The sequence below is a fragment of the Hylobates moloch genome, unplaced genomic scaffold, assembly GCF_009828535.3.
Source record: "Hylobates moloch isolate HMO894 unplaced genomic scaffold, HMol_V3 SCAFFOLD_3, whole genome shotgun sequence".
NCBI classification, from domain to species: domain Eukaryota; kingdom Metazoa; phylum Chordata; class Mammalia; order Primates; family Hylobatidae; genus Hylobates; species Hylobates moloch.
The window spans coordinates 113,758,574-113,778,304 of record NW_026652278.1 but is presented as its reverse complement, the minus strand read 5'-3'; the positions used below and the strand labels follow the sequence as shown (position 1 = coordinate 113,778,304).

General features: G+C 38.3%; 1 protein-coding gene across 4 annotated transcripts in view; it reads left to right on the top strand.

The window, feature by feature from the left end:
* Positions 1-19,731, top strand: part of TRPC3 (transient receptor potential cation channel subfamily C member 3) — a 77,206-nt gene that overhangs the window by 26,604 nt on the left and 30,871 nt on the right. For all 4 annotated transcript variants that reach the window (XM_032146695.2, XM_032146684.2, XM_032146705.2 and 1 more), the window contains exons 3-7: positions 222-410; positions 10,205-10,369; positions 13,044-13,260; positions 14,749-14,982; positions 17,544-17,808. In XM_032146695.2, coding sequence (XP_032002586.1) covers positions 222-410; positions 10,205-10,369; positions 13,044-13,260; positions 14,749-14,982; positions 17,544-17,808 — 1,070 coding nt within the window. The remainder of the gene's footprint in view (positions 1-221; positions 411-10,204; positions 10,370-13,043; positions 13,261-14,748; positions 14,983-17,543; positions 17,809-19,731) is intronic.

The window sequence follows — 19,731 nt, the reverse complement described above, 5'->3', positions numbered from 1 at the left end:
ACTATTTCAGATGGTTGGGCTGGTTGCAGCAGAAGGAAACCTGGCTAAAGGGTTGGGTGGGTGCAAATCCAGCCTGTATTCAGCTCAACAAGCCTTGCATCCAGGTAGGCTGCAGCTTTCTACCCCCAAAAGAAGGGATACCTTTTTCTAATTCACCCAAATACTTTCCATTGAATAAAAGCAAATTATTTGTGTTAAAACACTAAACCTCTTGTTCTTAGAATGACTATCGGAAGCTCTCCATGCAATGCAAAGACTTTGTAGTGGGTGTGCTGGATCTCTGCCGAGACTCAGAAGAGGTAGAAGCCATTCTAAATGGAGATCTGGAATCAGCAGAGCCTCTGGAGGTACACAGGCACAAAGCTTCATTAAGTCGTGTCAAACTTGCCATTAAGTATGAAGTCAAAAAGGTGAGTGGGCCTACTTTCATCTAGTGCCATATTAGGATAAACATGTGATACAAACTCTGCCATGATCCTAGGAAAATTATTAAAATAATAAGACTAGATGCTAGTAGGCTGGGCAACATAATGAGACTGTGTCTCTACAAAAAATAAACAAAATTAGCTGGGCATGATGGCATGTGCCTGTAATCCCAGCACTTTGGGGCCTATAATCCCAGCGCTTTGGGAGGCTGAAGCAGGAGGATCACTTGAGGCCAGGCGTTCAAGACGAGCTGGGCAACACAGCGAGACCGTGTCTCTACTAAAAACTTAAAAATTAGCCAGGCAAGGTGGCACGTGTCTGTAGTTCCAGCTACTCGGGAGGCTGAGGCAGGAGGATCACTTGAGCCCAGGAGATTAGAAGCTGCCGTGAGCAATGATAGCACCACTGCACTCCAGCCTGGGCAACAGAGCAAGCAAGACCTTGTCTCAAAAAATAAAATAAAAAAATAGATGCTATTGATAAAAGATTTTTTTGTGGGGGGTAAAGTTGCAAGTTAAATGTGTAGCTTCTGATCCTTTCTAGTTTTTACCCATGGTGGGACCCTGAATAAGTCATAAATTTTTAAATTTCAGTTCCCTCATGTACAAGGAGGACAATATCTCCTATCTATCTCAGGGTTTTGGTGGAATTTAAATGGGTTAAGATATGCAAAAGCACTCTGTAAACTGTTAATTACAATACAATTAATAATGCTGTTACTTGTATACATTTTTGTAGGGCACTTTTACATTGTTATGTGAATCCTTGCAGCAAGTCTATATTATTATTCATTTTATCTATAAAATACATCAGATAGATGATGGGGTTTCTCTTCTACAAGGAAACTGAGGATTGCCAAGCTTCAATGACATGTCTAAGGTCACATAACTATGGAGTTGGTCATGCAGGTGCCAGAAATAAAAATTATGATTTTTTACTCTGAATACTGCAGAAAAACTGTTATGTGTATCTATTTGCTAACTTGCATGGGGCTTTTAAATAATTCACAAAAATTGTAGTTATAATGTTTCACAATAATAAATATCTCAGTTATCCAGAATCCAATATTTTATACATGTTATATAACAGACATTTTTGTACTTTAAGAGAAACTGATAATCACAAAGAAATAAACTGTTATCAGCTCTGGTTTTATGAAGTTGGTCAATCTACAAAGAGCCAAGTGTTCTGTCTTTTCTGCAGTGTGACATGGTGCTTAAGAGGACAGGCACTAGAGCTAATCTGTAAGGATTCAGGTCCTAACATCACCATGTGCTCCTGTGTGACCATGAGCAAGTCACCTAACCATCCAAGCCTCCATCTGCTCACTAGTAAAGTGAAGACAATAGTTGTACCTACTTATTCATTTGTTTAAGGATTGCATGAGATAATGCATGTAATTAGCACACAGTAGTACATGGTGATTGCTCAATAAGTATCAGCTATTAATAATAACATTTCTACATTATGAAAATTCATACCCAGAGTGATGACTCTTAAGCTAGTTAATCCTCACTCATCAAAGACCAATTTCATGCCCCTTGTACTGAATCAAGTCCTTAGTAAGAGGAGTTGATTTAAGCAGGAAGGAATTTAGTAAGTGATATTGAGGAAGCTCACAGAATCCTAAGAAGAGGTAGAGGAACAAGCTTACCTAAGCTGTGCTTCCAAAAACCTCACCCAGAACCAGGCACCGCGCTGACCTGTTAAGGGAGTTTCTGTGGCCCAAACAGAACAATTCTGCCTCTGCTGCTCCCATATCAGCACAGAGAGGATGCTCTGAATCCTGCCTGTTTTCATATGGCCCCTTCCACTGGTCAAAATGCCCCTGATCAGTGGAACCTAAGCCAATGCTTGCACCCTAGCAGCAAGTGAGGATGGGGAAATCTCTCTCTCTCTCTGTCTCTGTCTCTTTCTCCTCTTTCTCTCTCCCCTCCTCTCTGTCTCTCTCTCTTCTGACACACATAATTCTATTACCACAATGTAGAAAACTTCTACACATAGTATTTGCAAGATTTTGGTCAACCATTAATGGCAGATCTCTTCTCTACTTCATAAGACAGTCAAATGTGAAGATTCTCAGTAAAGATTGAAATAAAATGACTTTTCAAGGAAAGTATGTTACAAGATAATAAAATTGGCTAGATTGCCCTCCTCTCAGAGCGTTCTTGCTAGTTGAGGTTTTGTTATTAATATATTGAGGGAAAAGGATAGTTTTGAGCAAGACTGATAGTAAACTGTTTTTTAGAAAACTGTCTGGACATATATTCACACATCCTGCAATATGTATCTCTTTTCTTTGGCACCTGAGAGAATTTATTTCAGTTGTCACTGGTTTTTTATCATTGCTTTGGAAGTGTTGTATGAGCAGAGACAGCTCATCTACACTTGTGCTTCTGTCAACTAAACTCCCTTGCAGAGTTTATGTCTTCCTGCATGTCAATTTTAAATAAACTGGCATGTAGGTTACAATGTATGAGGTGTCGTTAACAATAAATTGGTGTCAGTCAACCATCAGGCAACAAAAAAAAAATTAGAACTGTAAGGAGATTTAGGACTTTTGCAAACTTTTCTGGTTTTGTTTGTTTTATGCTATAAAAGGAGTATTAGTTAGACTCTTTGATTTGGAATCTTCAGTCAGTAACTGTATGTAAGAATTCTATTCTAGAATAATAAATGTATGTAAGAATTCTGTTCTAGAATAATAAATGTGTGTAAGAATTCTATTCTAGAATACTTGCAAAGCCCCAATTCCTCCTTTCTTTCTTCCTTTCAAAGGCTTCCTTCATGGCTGGGCACGGTGGCTCACACCTGTAATCCCAGCACTTTGGGAGGCCAAGGCAGGTGGATCACAAGGTCAGGAGATCGAGACCGTCCTGGCTAACACGGTGAAACCCCGTCTCTACTAAAAAACATACAAAAAAATTAGACGGGCATGGTGGCAGGTGCCTGTAGTTCCAGCTACTAGGGAGGCTGAGGCAGGAGAATGGCATGAACCTGGGAGGCAGAGCTTGTAGTGAGCCAAGATCGCGCCACTGCACTCCAGCCTGGGCGACAGAGCGAGACTCCAACTCAAAAAAAAAAAAAAAAACAGAAAACAGAAAACAAACAAACAAAAAAAAAAAAACAAAGCCTTCCTTCATTTTCAGTCAACACTCACCCATCTTCACTCTCACAAGGAGGAAAAATATCACCCCACCCACTCCTGCTGCTTCCTTTTCCCACCATCTCATTTCTAGTCTCCAAGCAAAACCACGTCTTGGGTTATAATGATGCACAAACCCTGCCCACTCTGGCACAGAGGTAGTCCACAGCCATATGCAAGCCATTGGGATTTCAAAGTAACTTTATATGTTATGGACTCCCCCACCCCCTGATAACATAATAAACTCATATTTATTCAAATCAACCAATAATTCCACCAGGGAAACCATTCTTACCTAATTGTAAGCCATATTGGCCGCATATGAGACTCAGGAAGTCTTTTTTCTACCCTCTGCCCAAGACCTACTCCCAGCTCTGGTTCTGAGTCTATTGTCTTCTAACTGGGCTCAGGATTCCCAGAGCTCTGGTCTTTGCTAGAAATCAAAGCATGAGTTCAACCCAGGCCTTACAGAACTCAATGACAGTTAATCCAGAAAATGAATATAGAAAACACCAGAATAGGAGATACATGACCATGAATTTAATGTTTATGTCAGAAAGGACTTTCTCGTATAAAAGTGAAGAAATCTCCAAGCAAAAATGCAAATGATCTGGCCACATATAATTTAAAACCTCTGTATGACATCAGAAAGATTATAAACAAAAAAGTGAAGGCTACACTAGGAAACATGTTTTTTCTATTATAACTCACAAAAGATTGATCTTCTTAATATCCCAAGAACTCAAACAAATTTGTAAGGAAAACATCCAGAGCCCTGTAGAAAAATCAGCAAAAGATTTGAATAGGCATGTCACAGAAGAGAAAATTCAAATGGCTAACATGCATATTTAAAATTTTCAGACGTTTTAGTGATAAAAGTATACTAATGTACAAATACCATTTTCCTTCTCTTAAACTAACAAAGAATAAAAATTTACAATTCTCAATGCTGATAGTAAAACAGCAACCATCTGCCTGCATCTTTACTAACAGGGAATGGATTTTGAAGATTATTCATCCTAAAATCTTTTTTTTTTTTTCTTTTTTTTTAAAATGGAGTCTGACTCTGTCACCCAGGCTTGAGTACAGTGGTGAGATCTCGGCTCACTGCAACCTCCACCTCCCAGGTTCAAGCAATTTTCCTGCCTCAGCCTCCCGAGTAGCTGGGATTACAGGCGCCCATCATCCATGCCTGGCTAATTTTTGTGTTTTTAGTAGAGATGTGGTTTTACCATGTTGGCCAGGCTGGTCTTGAACTCCTGACCTCAAGTGATCCGCCCACCTCAGCCTCTTAGAGTGCTAGGATTACAGGTGTGAGCCACTGCCTCCAGCCTAAAATCATTTTTAAGGGGTCTCTAAGGTAAATTATAAAACTGGAAGGATAGTAAACACTATCACTATTTATAGAAATACCTATATTATTCCTTGAAAAGAGAATGGAATAGACTGGAAGATGAAATTTGATTTTCTGAAAATGGGTACAAGAAAATTAATTTTTAGGCAAAAACACTAATTTTGTTTAATTAGAATAATGGACTATTTGCCCCACCTCCAAAAGTCTTGAGTTCTAATTCTGACTCTACCTCTATCCTGCTCTGTGATGTGCAGCTGAACATTAATCCACTCCCCACCATAGAAATAACCAAAGTTCTACCTACTTCACCGTGAGCTATGTCTATCGTGAGAAAGTTTTTGACAAAAGATACTAGAGCTTGGTAGACCATCGAATCTGGAAAACTGGGCTCTCAGAAAGAGAAGGAGAACATTTCCTGAGTTCTTCGTTTCTGCTCTCCTGTTAATATTTCCTCCATAGTAGGATTAGATTTAAATGTAGAAAAGCCATCCTAAAAAGAAACATGCAGCAGTATGAACAGGATAAAAGCATCCATTATGTATCCACTTTCTGTGTAAAAAGTGTGCAGGGGAAGCCCAGAATTAAAGAAATGCAATGAGAGAGTGGTAAATACATCACTGAGACTTTGGAATGGGTGTGCTGGCCGGCACAGTTCTGTGTCCTGCACTGTGTGGCCTCTTGTCCTGGTCTTCCCCAGCCACCAAGAGATAACAGAGCATTTTACACTCAGCAAGGTTGAAAATCCAGAAAACGTGTGCAATGTAAGTTTTAGGTTTATATTTCACAATTCATTGAGTTTTAAAAAGAAGTTGAATTGCCTAGTTTTTATTGACAAGAATATTTTCCTTTAAGTTGTATGAATTGTGGCTCTAACAGTATCATTAAAAACAAATCCAGAGTTCCTGCCATGTTTTATACAACAGTATTCCCGTGAAGACGGTTCTTGTGAAGGCTGATTTGATGAAAAACAGTGTAACATGAATTAATTTTTAAGTTTAAAATTTGATTGTTTTCCCTAACCTGCCCTGATCAGTGGTTCAGTTTATAATCTATTAGTCATTTGGCAAGAAAAAACATTTCATTTGTTCTCAGTGCTGACTGTCCAATTGAAAGATTGAGATTTTCTTGTGTCAAGCATTCTCTCTTTAAATGAGAAAACTCAAAATAAGGGTATTATTTTTGTTATGACTTCAATTTGCTGGTCCACTGAAGTTAGGAAACAGCATACAAATGTTATCCAGTTGGGCATAACTGGTGTAGTGACATAAGGAGATTTTTCAGGAGGTAAAATACTTTTCAGGTATAAAGGTCACTGCCCTATTCTGAAGTCATTGAAAAGACCAAAACTCATCTCCTAAAGGGATTAGCTTTTTTGCCTTCACAAGCTATTATTGTACTGGCTTTACTTACTTTTTTGAAATGCTCCTTGTGTACTTGCATTAGGATTTTACATCATTGGAGGAAAATCTGTTTGTGTGGATTAAATGGAATCGACAGAATCCATGAAGTTGTGTATAATTATCTCAAAAAAAAGAGTAGAATTAGAAGCATAGGAAATAGACCTGTTAAGCTGAATTTTAAAGTGTAACAGGCAAAATGCAAACACCACAATTTTGGTTACTACTTAATGTAGACTAAGTGTTTGCACTGTAGTACAGGTTACATCAAGTTAAAGATTGACCGTCACATATATGCCATATGGAAAGGATTGAGTCCATCAAGTCTTTGAAGCTGTGCAATCTTTATAAATATGTAATTAATGCCATAAAGCACATCTTCAAATTTAAAAATTAGTCCGAGGAGGAGGAGTAGGAAAGGGAGATATACTATAACATTAATATTTCTGTCCTCAAGAGTTTAAAACCTAAGAACGACTAGTGCCTTAGTCCGATTGTGTTGTTATAATAGAATGCCTGAGATGGAGAGACTTATAAGAACAAAACTTTCTAGTCTCATAGTTCTGGAGGCTGGGAAGTCCAAGATCAAGGCACCAGCAGGTTTGGTAGTCTGGTGAGGGCTGCATCCTCTAGAGGGGAGGAACACTATGTCCTCACATGGCAGAAGAGTAGAAGAGCAAGCTAGCTGAAATGCTGCATGAAGCCTTTTTATAAGCGTCTTAATACCATTAAGAAGGGAGCAGCCCTCATGGCCTAATCACCTCTTGAAGGCCCCACCTGTTAACTCTACCACATTGACAGCACCTGAATTTTGGAGGAGACACATTCAAACGATAGCTACCAGACACTCACAAAAGGGAAATTTGTCCATGAATTCCATATAGACACATGCCCACCTGTCTCTTAACTTCATGGGAATTTTGTTTCCTACAGAAACTCTTGGTCTAAAAACTGCATTGTTGATTTCCTAAGTGGTAATCTGATTTGACGACATTATATGCTCCACCTGTAGTTTACCCTGAATGCACCATTATCTGTCCTAAGCTTAGCCTGGCTGCAGCCACCAGGGATGCCTTTTATTTATATCTGTCTAACTTCCCACAAATGCAGATCCTCCAAATATCAAGATACTTGTACCAACATTCAAATTAAGACTCTTTTAAATTCTGATTAGGCATCTTGATAAGCCTATGAGTTGAAGTCTCAGTTATAATAGCTTATTTTTTGTCTATTCAAAGCTTACTGTGTACCCTAGAACAATGACCTCTTATCACTTGATTCAACTCTGATGCTTCCATTTTTATCTTCTTGTACAAATATACTTGCCCAATATACTGCCTGGATCATAGGAGAGGCTTAAGACATTTTGATGAGTTAATAAATGAATGAATGAATAAAGGACATTTAGGGACCATAGAGGGAGAGGTGAAGCAGGAAGGAAATGATCTAAATATAGTACAGGAGCAGAAGTGGAAGTTTGGAGAAGTTCTCAACAAGAATCCTAGAAAGTTGTCACATATACCCAGGAAGCCTTCAACTTTGATATTCATGAGTTCAAATAATGATTGCGTTGGTCTGTGAAATGCTGTTTTCTAAACTTAGAACCATGGAAAAGTGACAAAATCCTGGGTTTGGAGAGAAGATCTAATACATCCTTAGCAACTAGCAGCTACTGAAAATCAGGACCTGGGATTTTGAAAACTGAATGGAAAGGAACTAGCATGATAAAATATGCTTCTTAGTTCAGGCTGCTGTAACTAAGTACCATAGGCTGGGTGGTTTATAAACAACAGAAATTTATTTCTCGGCCAGGCGTGGTGGCTCATGCCTGTAATCCCAGCACTTTGAGAGGCTGAGGCGGGCGGATCACCTGAGGTTGAGAGTTTGAGACCAGCCTGACCACCATGGAGAAACCCCGTCTCTACTAAAAATACAAAAAATTAGCCAGGCATGGTGGCACATGCCTGTAATCTCAGCTACTTGGGAGGCTGAGGTAGGAGAATCACTTGAACCCGGGAGGCGGAGGTTGTGGTGAGACGAGATTGCGCCATTGCACTCCAGCCAGGGCAACAAAAGAGAAACTCCATCTCAAAAAAAAAAAAATTATTTCTTACAGTTCTGGAGGCTGGAAATCCAAAATGAGGATGCCAGCATGGTGAAGATCTGATGAGGGCTCTCCTCTGGGTTGCAGACTGCTGACTTCTCATTGATATCCTCACATGGTGGAAAGAGAGCGAGCTCTCCCACCTCTTCCTGTCAGGGCTCCAGTCTCATTCATGAAGGCTCCTCCCTCATGATCTAATTACCTCCCGAAAGCCTAGCTTTCTAATACCCATCACACTGAGGCTTAGAATTTCAACATAATAACTCAGTTAATTATTTCAAATCTAATATTCGTAAATTTATTCTCACCACCTCTGTCTGTGGGTCGTTGAGTGTGCATGTATGGTGGTGCAGAGGCAGCCGCCAGTGCAGCCATCAGTCGACTTCTACACTGGGTGCACTCTGGGGGCAAAAGCAGGGATTTGGGGGAAATTGTACCTACATTGCCTGTCCTGGGAGATGAGACTTTCTTTTTTAATTAAAATTGTTGATGAGAAACTATGCACCAGTCAGTGGAAACCTGTGCATTTCCTTGTAGGGGGGCTTTGATAAAGAGCCAAATATTAATAACTCTGGGAATTGCCTGGAGTTACTAAGAATCATCAGGATCATTAACTAGAACTTGATCAAAGAGGAACCTTTTGACAAATGGGAACTGCAGCTACTCTCTTTGTTTCTCAGTTCCCAAAAACATTTCATGGGTGTTTCTTAACAGGTTCATTGTTATTGTTTATTCTGTTTTTTAGAAGACAGTGACACCTTGATTTTTGTGTTGCTAAGAACTCCTTTAAAAAATATGTTGTCACTCATAGTTGATTTTTGAATTCCTGAGCTTGGACAAAGAGCATATAACCATTCAAAAAAAGGTGTGTCTAGCTACAAATGGGCAGATTTTGGCATAGGGACCTTTACATGGGCCTGACTACAAATACATTCTGCTTCTTGAATAAGAACAGGGCTTTAAAGAAATCCCAGTCCCTCTAAATGATGCAGGCAGATAACTTAACAAAATCAAATGGGAAAAAAAATCAAATGGCTGGGCTGAAATAAGTATAATTTGCTCATTTTTCCTGATTAGAATTGTATTTATTAAAGAACTGCTGAAGATAAGTAGTCGTGTTCTTTTGACCTTTTGATAAAGGAAGCAATAAAAAGGAGGACAGGAGGGAAGTGGCATTTGGTGCCAGTTCCTGGAAGAAGTGCACGTGTAGACCCAGCATAATATTTGCAAGTTCATTGATTATTTTTCAGACCTTTTACAGATTTGCAGTAATAGTGCATAATTACACAAAGGGTGCATTATGCATTTTTTTATACGTAGCATTTTAGGGGTTGCTCGCGAAACTTCACACATTTCTCTTTTAGCTGTAGCCTACAATAAACCAAGTAACTTTTCTTCTTTTCCATTTTGAACTGAATGCAAGTAAGCTGGCCAACAGCAAGATGGGACACATTTTTACAAAAGAAGCCAGATGTCACCCAGATTCCACAGAGAAATCTGTGAATCATGGAGGGTTTCTATCAAAAAGAACCATGATTAAGGACAACACCAATTTTACCTTCTCATTTCCATTCTGATTCTTCTATTAGTTCTGAAACAATTTTGAAAAATGGAGGGAAAGCTAAGAAGAATATTACCAGAACCTTCCAGTACCAATATGCTAGAAAAAATATGCTTTAATATCTTTAGGATGCATGTGTATTTAATAGTTGAACTATTGACAATGGTGTGGTAACTTACCTTTCTCTCCCCTTCTCAAACTCTCTCTCTCCCAATAGTTTGTGGCTCATCCCAACTGCCAGCAGCAGCTCTTGACGATCTGGTATGAGAACCTCTCAGGCCTAAGGGAGCAGACCATAGCGATCAAGTGTCTCGTTGTGCTGGTCGTGGCCCTGGGCCTTCCATTCCTGGCCATTGGCTACTGGATCGCACCTTGCAGCAGGGTACTTGCTTTCTACATCTATTTCCTCTGTGGTGGTGTGCTGTGTCTCTTTGGGATAAAAAAATAAAAAGCTGCATGCTTAAGAATCTTCTCAGTTTTACCCTGAATGTTAATTGACTCAAGAACACAGATTCTCCTTTTTAATTACTGGATCAATTCAAATAAGGGATGAAAAAGGATTTGGTACCAGTGGAATATACCACATTTGCAGGCATAAAGTACTTAGGCTTTTAAGATAAAATCCTCATGGTAGACAGAGAAGGAAAAGCTGCTTGAGTGAAGTAGCCCTTGTACTGATTTTATTGACGGCTTAATAAGTAGAGTGTCGACTGGACTGGCCTGTGAACAGACTGGGGAATGGAGAGCACTACTGCAGCAGTACCAAGAAACAGTTCCGCTGGGAACTAGAAGGGCAACCCATTTGGACCTGTCAGAAGAAATCCAAGGCTAAGTGGGTGAAGCACAGTTGAGAACAGCGGTGGTATCCAAAGTCTTCAAGAAAATGCATGTCAGGTTCCCCTAGCCCTTTGTTAATTCAGACAGTTCTTAAAAATGTAGGATTTAGGTTCAGGGGTTTTGGAATTTTTTAGATTGTTTATTTGTTTTTGCTTGGATCATTTTGGTTAGTACCTTTATTCTGCTCTCAACTTTCCAATGTAAAATCAATTTAGTTGTGTCCAAGAGATCCCCTAGCAAGATGTGGAAAGGAATACTATTCATGCCAGTTATTACAGGCACTGCCAGAGAGAAGGAGCTGTGCTGAGATCCTTTAATCCTGTTTTTATATTCTGAAATTTGGTTTTGTTTAAGTCAGAGGTAGTTTCAAGGCAAATGAGTCAAGGGCACTTACAAATGATCCTGGAAATCTGTCATCTCTCTGGCTCAGCAGTCTCCCCCGGCAGAGTTCTGCTCTGCGAACACCATATATGTGTGAGAATATTCATCCATCTCATTTCATCATTGAGTTGCCCATGCAAGTTAAGGCAGAAAGTTTGTCATTTTGATCATGTTTGATGACTCAGCCAAGTTCTTTTGTTACGTATCATGGAAAATTACTTTAAGATTCTTCAAATACGTAAACACTAAAGATGAAAAACTATAAATAATATGAGAGGGCATGCAATAAAACAAAAAATCATATCCTACCCAAATAATTTTCCTTTCTGAAGGAAATGAGTTGGAAAGTTCAGGTTTAGAAGTGTTTGTCTGTTAGGGGAACTTAATCAGTTAAAACATTCCATCAGGTTTGAAGTAGCCATCTTGGAGTCCACTTCTTTTTTGCCTGCACTTTTACAAGTACAACTAACAGTGTGGCATGCTCTGCAGAGAAGGGAAACGTGGAAGTTGAGCCATTCCCAGAGCCCATGTTTAGAGCTGCCGTATACCACCTATCTTATGGAAAAAGGCAACATAGCAAGAATTTTCCATGTATGTCCCATTTTTGAGATTGGCATTCTGCTTTCTTTTCATGTTATTTAAAGTTTTAAAAGATTGACCTTTAGGAGAAACAGACTTGGTAATTCCCAAGAAATTTTTATGTGCTGTGGATAAGCTACCCCCAAACATGCCCTTTTCGTAGCTGTGTAACAACAAGGTGATGTGTAAATGTGTTGTTTATTTTTCTGTGTCTAACATGGAAAATGTGACATTCATCTGTGTGTATTCATGTTCAATCCCAAAAATACCTGACATCTCTTTCATCATTTATGGACATCACATTAAGGTTCTAGACCTACAAAAACATTTGCTCAGAGTTACAGTCCCTTAAATGTGAACCTCAGTACTTTATAAGGTCACAGACAGAGTTAAAAAGCAGGGTCTGAGAGTGTAGAAGAGTGTATAAATCTACCAAATGTACCTAATTCTTGGACTGTGGAGGCCCTTGGGACAGGAGGAATGGTTTTTCATTTTCACAGGAACATGGGACTTTTAAGGACATTATATCATAGGGGATTTTAAAGGAGTCACCTTAAAATAATTATAAACTGAACTTTGGAAGTCCTTTTGTACCATTTACATGATTATCCAACTCGGAGATCACGTTCAATTAAGTTAACCTACTTAGAGGTTTTAATTATTGTGTATCTCCCTCTTCTTATTAGGGGCAGTAACAGATACAATATTCATCTTGGTTCTAATATTTTCTGCCTTTTTTATAGCATACCAGGTATAACTTGATTTTGGAATGTTTAGAAATGAGAACTAAAATTTACTTCTGTAGTAGTAATTTTTTTAATCTTCAAAGGGTTTTTAATGTCTTATATGGGTCTTTAAGATCCTCATAACATCTCAATTACAAAGCAATAAAGAATTACACAATACAAAGTTGAAGTTTCTTTTCTAGACCCTAAAATCCGAACTTTGCATATACTTTTGTGTAAAAATAAGAGCAAGAACCAGTATCCCTGTGATTTCCAGAAGTGCATCTGTGAATGCAGTCTACCCTAAGACAAATTGGACATTTAGAAACAATGAATTTGGAATACTTATTAAATTATTTTTGGAGGAAGCATTCCCCTAAAAAGGAATATTTTTCATAATGTAGAGCTTTTTGGAAACAGAAGCAGAATTTTGAGTGTTCTCCTTTCATCTATTTTTTTTAATCCTATGTTGTAATCTCCACAAGTGAAAGCCAGGTTTTCTGAAGCAAACTTTTCCTCTTTGTTTTGTTACAGCTGGGGAAAATTCTGCGAAGCCCTTTTATGAAGTTTGTAGCACACGCAGCTTCTTTCATCATCTTCCTGGGTCTGCTTGTGTTCAATGCCTCAGACAGGTTCGAAGGCATCACCACGCTGCCCAATATCACAGTTATTGACTATCCCAAACAGATCTTCAGAGTGAAAACCACCCAGTTTACATGGACTGAAATGCTAATTATGGTCTGGGTTCTTGGTAAGCCTTTTATTTTAAATACCCTAATTTCTACCAAAAAGTAATTATAGAAATAATTGTCATTTTCTATTGAAAAAAATGTTATTGTATCTTATATGGTGACATCACTGTTGCAAGATAAGCTAAATAGCAAAATAACCAAATAATTTTCTAGCTAGATAATGCTAAAAGGTGTCCCTTAACACTAAATAAAATTTTTTATGAGTAACATGACCTTAATTACAAATATACCATGTTTCAGAAATCTAACTTCAATTATTGAACAAGATGTAAGTTTTAAAATGTAACTCACTGTGATTAATTATTTAATTGAAATACTTATGAAATAACCCAGTGGCTATCAACTGATGACAAATATTTTCTTTGTTGTTTTAGTTCCAGAGATTTTAGGAGAGTTTTCGTTTTCAGAATGTTTGTTATTAGGTTGGGTACAAAAATAACTGTGGTTTTTACTATTTTTAAAATGGCAAAAACTGCAATTACTTTTGCACCAACCTGTTTCATCTTACAATAACACATTTTGAATAGCTGTGTTAAAATAAGAATTTGAAGTAATGTGAGTAAAAGAATTTGTTGTGCTCTCTGCTAAGAAATGGAGATTGGAACCAGGTTGTTTATTTGTGATTAATCCAAAGTCATTTTTGTATTTATTTTATCCAGTGTGAGTCTTGGTGTCTTCTCATTTTCTGAGTTAGAAGGTTAGTTCTTCCTCCCATTCACTCCTGTGGCCTCAGCCTGGGTCAAGTAATTATTTTATACATTTTCTTTTAAGCCATTACATTTTTTAAAAATTCTACAATATTTTCCCTTTATGTAGTCAGGACAATTTGTTAAGTTGGACAATTTGTTAAGTTGTTAAGTTGTACTATTTTGTCCTCTTGTCCCAGAATGGCATTTTCTGCTTTCAGTTTCTTCAGAGTGTCCTAGGGCCTCTCACTTAAGGGTTTCGTCTTTTTCAAATGATGTTGCTCACTTTTTAGCATGACATGGAAATGAGAAGAGAGGATAAGAGTGTGATATGAGTATCATTGGGAAACCATTCTTCTTGTTAAAAATCTTGTGGACTTAGTTCTCCAATAATCACTATGGTTTCATAACTAACCATTGTGATTGTATAGAACATATTTTCTTCTCCAAAAGTCTTATGGGATAACTTGAAGAGCCTTCCTTGCTTATTTCCTTTCCTTCTTTCTTCTCCTCACCCCCCTCCACCACCTCCTCTACATGAGTAGAGACATCTCTGGTGCCACATGTAGACTGCTACTCCAAATTCTAGTGTGGTGGGGTGAATTATTTTCTTAGCAAGAGCTTCTTCCATTTAACTCTGCACGGGGCCTCAGTGACCATAGTCAGTCAGTCAATGCTTTGTGATGCGTAGTGCTGTGCTTGATGTGTAGGGTAGAGATGTGACCTGATGGTGGACACAATAATGCCTTCTCGGTCTAGCCTGTAAAATCTGACCTGCACCCTCTGTGTTTGTTGTGACAGGAATGATGTGGTCTGAGTGTAAAGAGCTCTGGCTGGAAGGACCTAGGGAATACATTTTGCAGTTGTGGAATGTGCTCGACTTTGGGATGCTCTCCATCTTCATTGCTGCTTTCACAGCCAGATTCCTAGCTTTCCTTCAGGCAACAAAGGCACAACAGTATGTGGACAGTTACGTCCAAGAGAGCGACCTCAGTGAAGTGACACTCCCACCAGAGATACAGTATTTCACTTATGGTAAGTTGTTAGCTTCAGGGTCCCCTGATGTTTCTGGAAAGGTATTGGAACCACATTTTGGAAGGAAATGCCAATTAGAGTATGTTTAGTATGAGAGGTGAATTGACTGTTTATGGACAGTGGAGAAAGCATGAACTTTGGAACTTACAAAACTGGATTCATTTCAAGGCTCTGACCCCCTTTGCTGTGTAAACTTCTTCAAGTCAATTTGTTTCACTGTGCCTCAGTTTTCATAGCTATAAAAAGACAATGTTGCAAGGTGGAAGAAAATTACCTTTAAGCCTATAAGATAATTACTATTGGGAGACTGTCTTAATTAGGGAAAAAATCGTTTGATAAACTGCTTGATGTGGAAGATAAGTCCCTGAGAGCATGAGTTCAAGGAGATAAGATAATAAAAGTTGCCAAACTGCTGTGCAGGCAAAGTGAACAGTAATTCAACAGAGGCAGGAAGTAGGTTCTAAAGTGACCGTGAGAATGTAAGCTCTGGAGAACCAGCAGAAATATTGGGGGAGGATGTTGTCCTGTTCACATGGCATGGAATGGGGTTTATGTCAAATATCTCTATATTATGAAGAGCAGTGAGACCTCAGCTGACATCCGGTGTGAAAGAACATTGATGCCTTCCTTGCCCCGTACAAACCAATGGTAAGTAATGTTAGCCTCCCTTCCCTTGAGGCCAAATTGAGGAGCCACAGTTAGCAAATTTGTATATAGTTGTAAAATCTGAAATCTGGAAAAGACTTTGGAAAGTGTTGTCTAATCTTCATCTTACAGGTAAGGGAACCCAGGCACAGAGTTTAACTGTGATCTGGTTGCGAAGAATAATTTTTTATAGGTGTAATCGGGGCACATTGTGATGAGTACAAGCAGCATGTTAACGTTATTGAAGGCTGGACTTCCTCTCCAAAATACAAGATGTAATTAAGCACCTCTATTATTCTCAGCAAGCAAAGATTTTTATATACCAAGGAGACTTGTTCAAATGAGCAAATGATCACCATTTGTAATTAAAGAATTAATTTTAGATTGTATTTTATGTACCTTGACTATTTCATAACCTATTTATTGAAATTTATTCGTGTATATTTAGTGACTGTTGTCTGGAAGGGATGGATTCAGGCTTCCCTATCTCCTATGTGTATTGTTTTGATCAATTTTTAATCTTTCTAAGTCTGGTTTCTGCATCTCTAAAAAGAGGATAATAATATCAAATCCATAGGATCATTGAAAGCAGTGTCTGACACATATTAAATAGTCAAGAAACGTTAATTTTTTAAACTTTTATTTTAGATTCAGAGGGTACATGTGCAGGTTTGTTACCTGAGTATATTGCATGATTCTCAGGTTTAGGGCTAGGAATGACCCCATTACCTGGGTACTGAGCATATACCCAATAGATGTCTTTCAACCCTTTCCTCCTCCCTCTAGTAGTTTCCAGTTTCATTGTTGCTGTGTTTATGTCCATGAATACCCACTATTTAGCTTCCACTTATAAGTGAAAACCTGCGGTATTTGGTTTTCTATTCCTGCATTAATTCACTTAGGATAATGGCCTCCAGCTGCATTCATGTTGCTGCAAAGGACATGATTTTTGGTCTTTTTTGTGGCTGCATAGTATTCCATGGAGTATATGTACCACATTTTCTGTATCCAGTCCACTACTGATGAGCACCTAGGTTGATTCCATATCTTAGCTATTGTGAATAGTGCTGCAATGAAGATGCAAGTGCATGTGTCTTTCGGTAAAACAATATGTTTTCTTTTGGATATATACCCACTAATGGAATTGCTGGGTTGAATGGTAGTTCTGCTTTCCACAGTGGCTGAACTGATCGATAAATGTTAAGTTTTGTTGTTATTGCAGATGTCTGCAAGTTTGCACAAAATTAACCACATAATATTTCATTGACCTGACAGGTCTGCTGCAGACTTAATAAGTGACCTTGAAAGGGTTGTTAGGGGTCCTCATTCTGAATCTGTATCCAAAATTCTTTTACTTCGGTGGCATTTTACATTTTTCAGGGACAAGTTATATTGCTGAGATACCACATCGTCAGCACCGTTGTGATTCAGTGACATTCTCACTCCTCGAAATATTTGATTTGCATAAATTGTTGGCTGAACTAATTTTCCCACAAAATATGGAAAAGAAGTTACACTCCGGCTGTGCCTATAGGATGACAAAATAACTGGTCAGTAAATCTAATAACTGAAGGGACAAATCAGTCAAGTCAGTTGTTTTGTCATCCTGGATACGGTCTGTGTCTAACGAAGTGTTTTAACCTCTTTATGTTTTGTATTTTATTCTGTTTCTGCTCAATGTGAAGTCAGCTTAGTATCTTTATAATAGTGTACCCTCCATCGAAAGTAGTATAGAATTTACGTTTCTGGTTTAAGATGAAAATAGTCCCTGGACAGTTAATTAAATCTAGATTAGTTTCAACTGAAATGGTAACCGCCTACCTACTACAAGATAGATCCTATTTAAGGTATTTGCTTTGCGTAGTTGGCAATGAATAGAAAGCTCCATTTTAAATCTCTTTCTCTCTTTTTTCTAGCTAGAGATAAATGGCTCCCTTCTGACCCTCAGATTATATCTGAAGGCCTTTATGCCATAGCTGTTGTGCTCAGCTTCTCTCGGATTGCATACATCCTCCCTGCAAATGAGAGCTTTGGCCCCCTGCAGATCTCTCTTGGAAGGACTGTAAAGGACATATTCAAGTTCATGGTCCTCTTCATTATGGTGTTTTTTGCCTTTATGATTGGCATGTTCATACTTTATTCTTACTACCTTGGGGCTAAAGTAAATGCTGCTTTTACCACGTAAGTAAAATATCTTATTATAAAGGTATGATAAAGAGAAATTCTAACCAATCTAGAGGAAGCAAAGGAAAAATTTCTCTGATTGTAATAAAGATGTTTTTAAGCACAGAAAATAATCCATCAAAAACAGTTAGTGCTTGTGTGTGATTACATTGCTCTGAAGGCTCATCTCTGAGCTTAGTGAGAGTTTGACCACGGAATGGGTCAGAATTTGGAAAAACCCTAGACAAAACTGGCTATTTTAAGAAAACAGGGTAACAGATTTCTAATACTGGGTGTCTCTTATATTATGTATAACATTAAAAGTAGTTTCATCATTTTGTAGCCAGTACTCTTCTTTCAAAAAGGAGGCATCAGCTTTTATTTTAATATATTCATTGATGGGTACAGGGAGTTGAGTAAGAGGAAGTTATAGCTAAACATTTTATAGCCCACTATCATGGTAATACCAGTTTCTTCCTTTGGCCATACTGGTTTCTGCACTGGAGACTCACCTCTTCCATGAAGTCTTCCTTGATCAAATTTTCTTAGTCATTTTCCCTTTAAGTTCCTTCAGCATGGAGACACTCAGATTGTGAGATCTTTTCTCACCCAGTGGTGTTTGGTTGTCATGAATGTAGGGCCCCCCCTCTACTGCAGTTCTTCCAGGTGGGAAGGTCATAAACCCTCCCTGCTCTCCCTTTGTTCCCGATAATGCCACTGCTGGAAACAACCTATACACTCAGTAAGTACTCTATAGACTAAAGTAGCATATCAAGCCCTTGTAGACATCTCAATTGTTCTAAAATGAATTTTTTAATAGTTAATATAGAACAGGTCTTGGAGGTGAAAGAGACTTGAAACTCACTTTATTGTAATGAAAAAAACCTGTTTGAACCCAGCAGGGAAATTACAAAGAGATCTTGCACACAATGTGATCCCTGCCCCCATTTTCCTTTTAACTCTATGGTAACTCATTTTATACATTCTATTTTCTTCACTGTTTTGTCTAGGGATGTGACCATTCAATGTAGTAGAAAGGACATAGGCTGAAAATCATGCAGACGTGGATTTGAATGCAATCTCTGCTGTTTCTAGCTGTGGCTTTTGGTTAAGTTCCTGAACATTTCTCAGTGTCAGTTTCCTTATTTTTAAAATAAGCACAATAAAGTTTAAATAAGGTCGTTGTGACGATTATGTAAGGTGAGTTATATAAAGCCTCTTGCCCACAGTAGGAGCTCAGAACTGCCAGTGTCCTTTCCTTTTTTACTATCCCCCTCTTCCCACACATGCACTCCATATAGATTCGAAGAGAAGCTAGGGGCAGCAAGGTTTGCAAAGGAGCAAGAGGAAGGAGCAGGAGAATTTTGTGATACAGTTAAATAAATGGCAGGAACAAAAAGGTTATAGTTTTTCTTACTCTCCTGTCAGTGTCTACGCCATAATATCACACAGCCAAATGTTTCGTAATAGCGAGTAACTCTATAGGAGTAGAGTTCTATTCAACCCTCCATCCTCAGGGTGTAGCAAAATTTCTAGAACATAATAGGTGCTCCGTCAATATTTGTTTTATGAGTGAATGAATAAACTAGTACTAAAACCTACAAATCTATAAAATTCATTGTTATTTAGGATGTGTTATAACAAACTTAAAATGTACTTTTTCACAAATCTTTCTCTGAGGAAAAAAAAGACTTACTTTTGAAGGTGTAATGGAATTTTATGTGTGTAAATCTTTAATGATTATTAATTTAGTTCACCAGTGATTACAATTTGGTTCTGTGACAAAACCACCCAAAGATCATTTAAGGGAGAAAAGTAGGTAATTAGTCTGGTGAGGGCTTAAGCGCTAATTGTTGTGGTGGAAGAATCAGGAAGTACATTATATAAATTAAGGGAAAAGAACAGGAATCTTTCATTCTGTTGCCTCCTCTTCATTTCCAG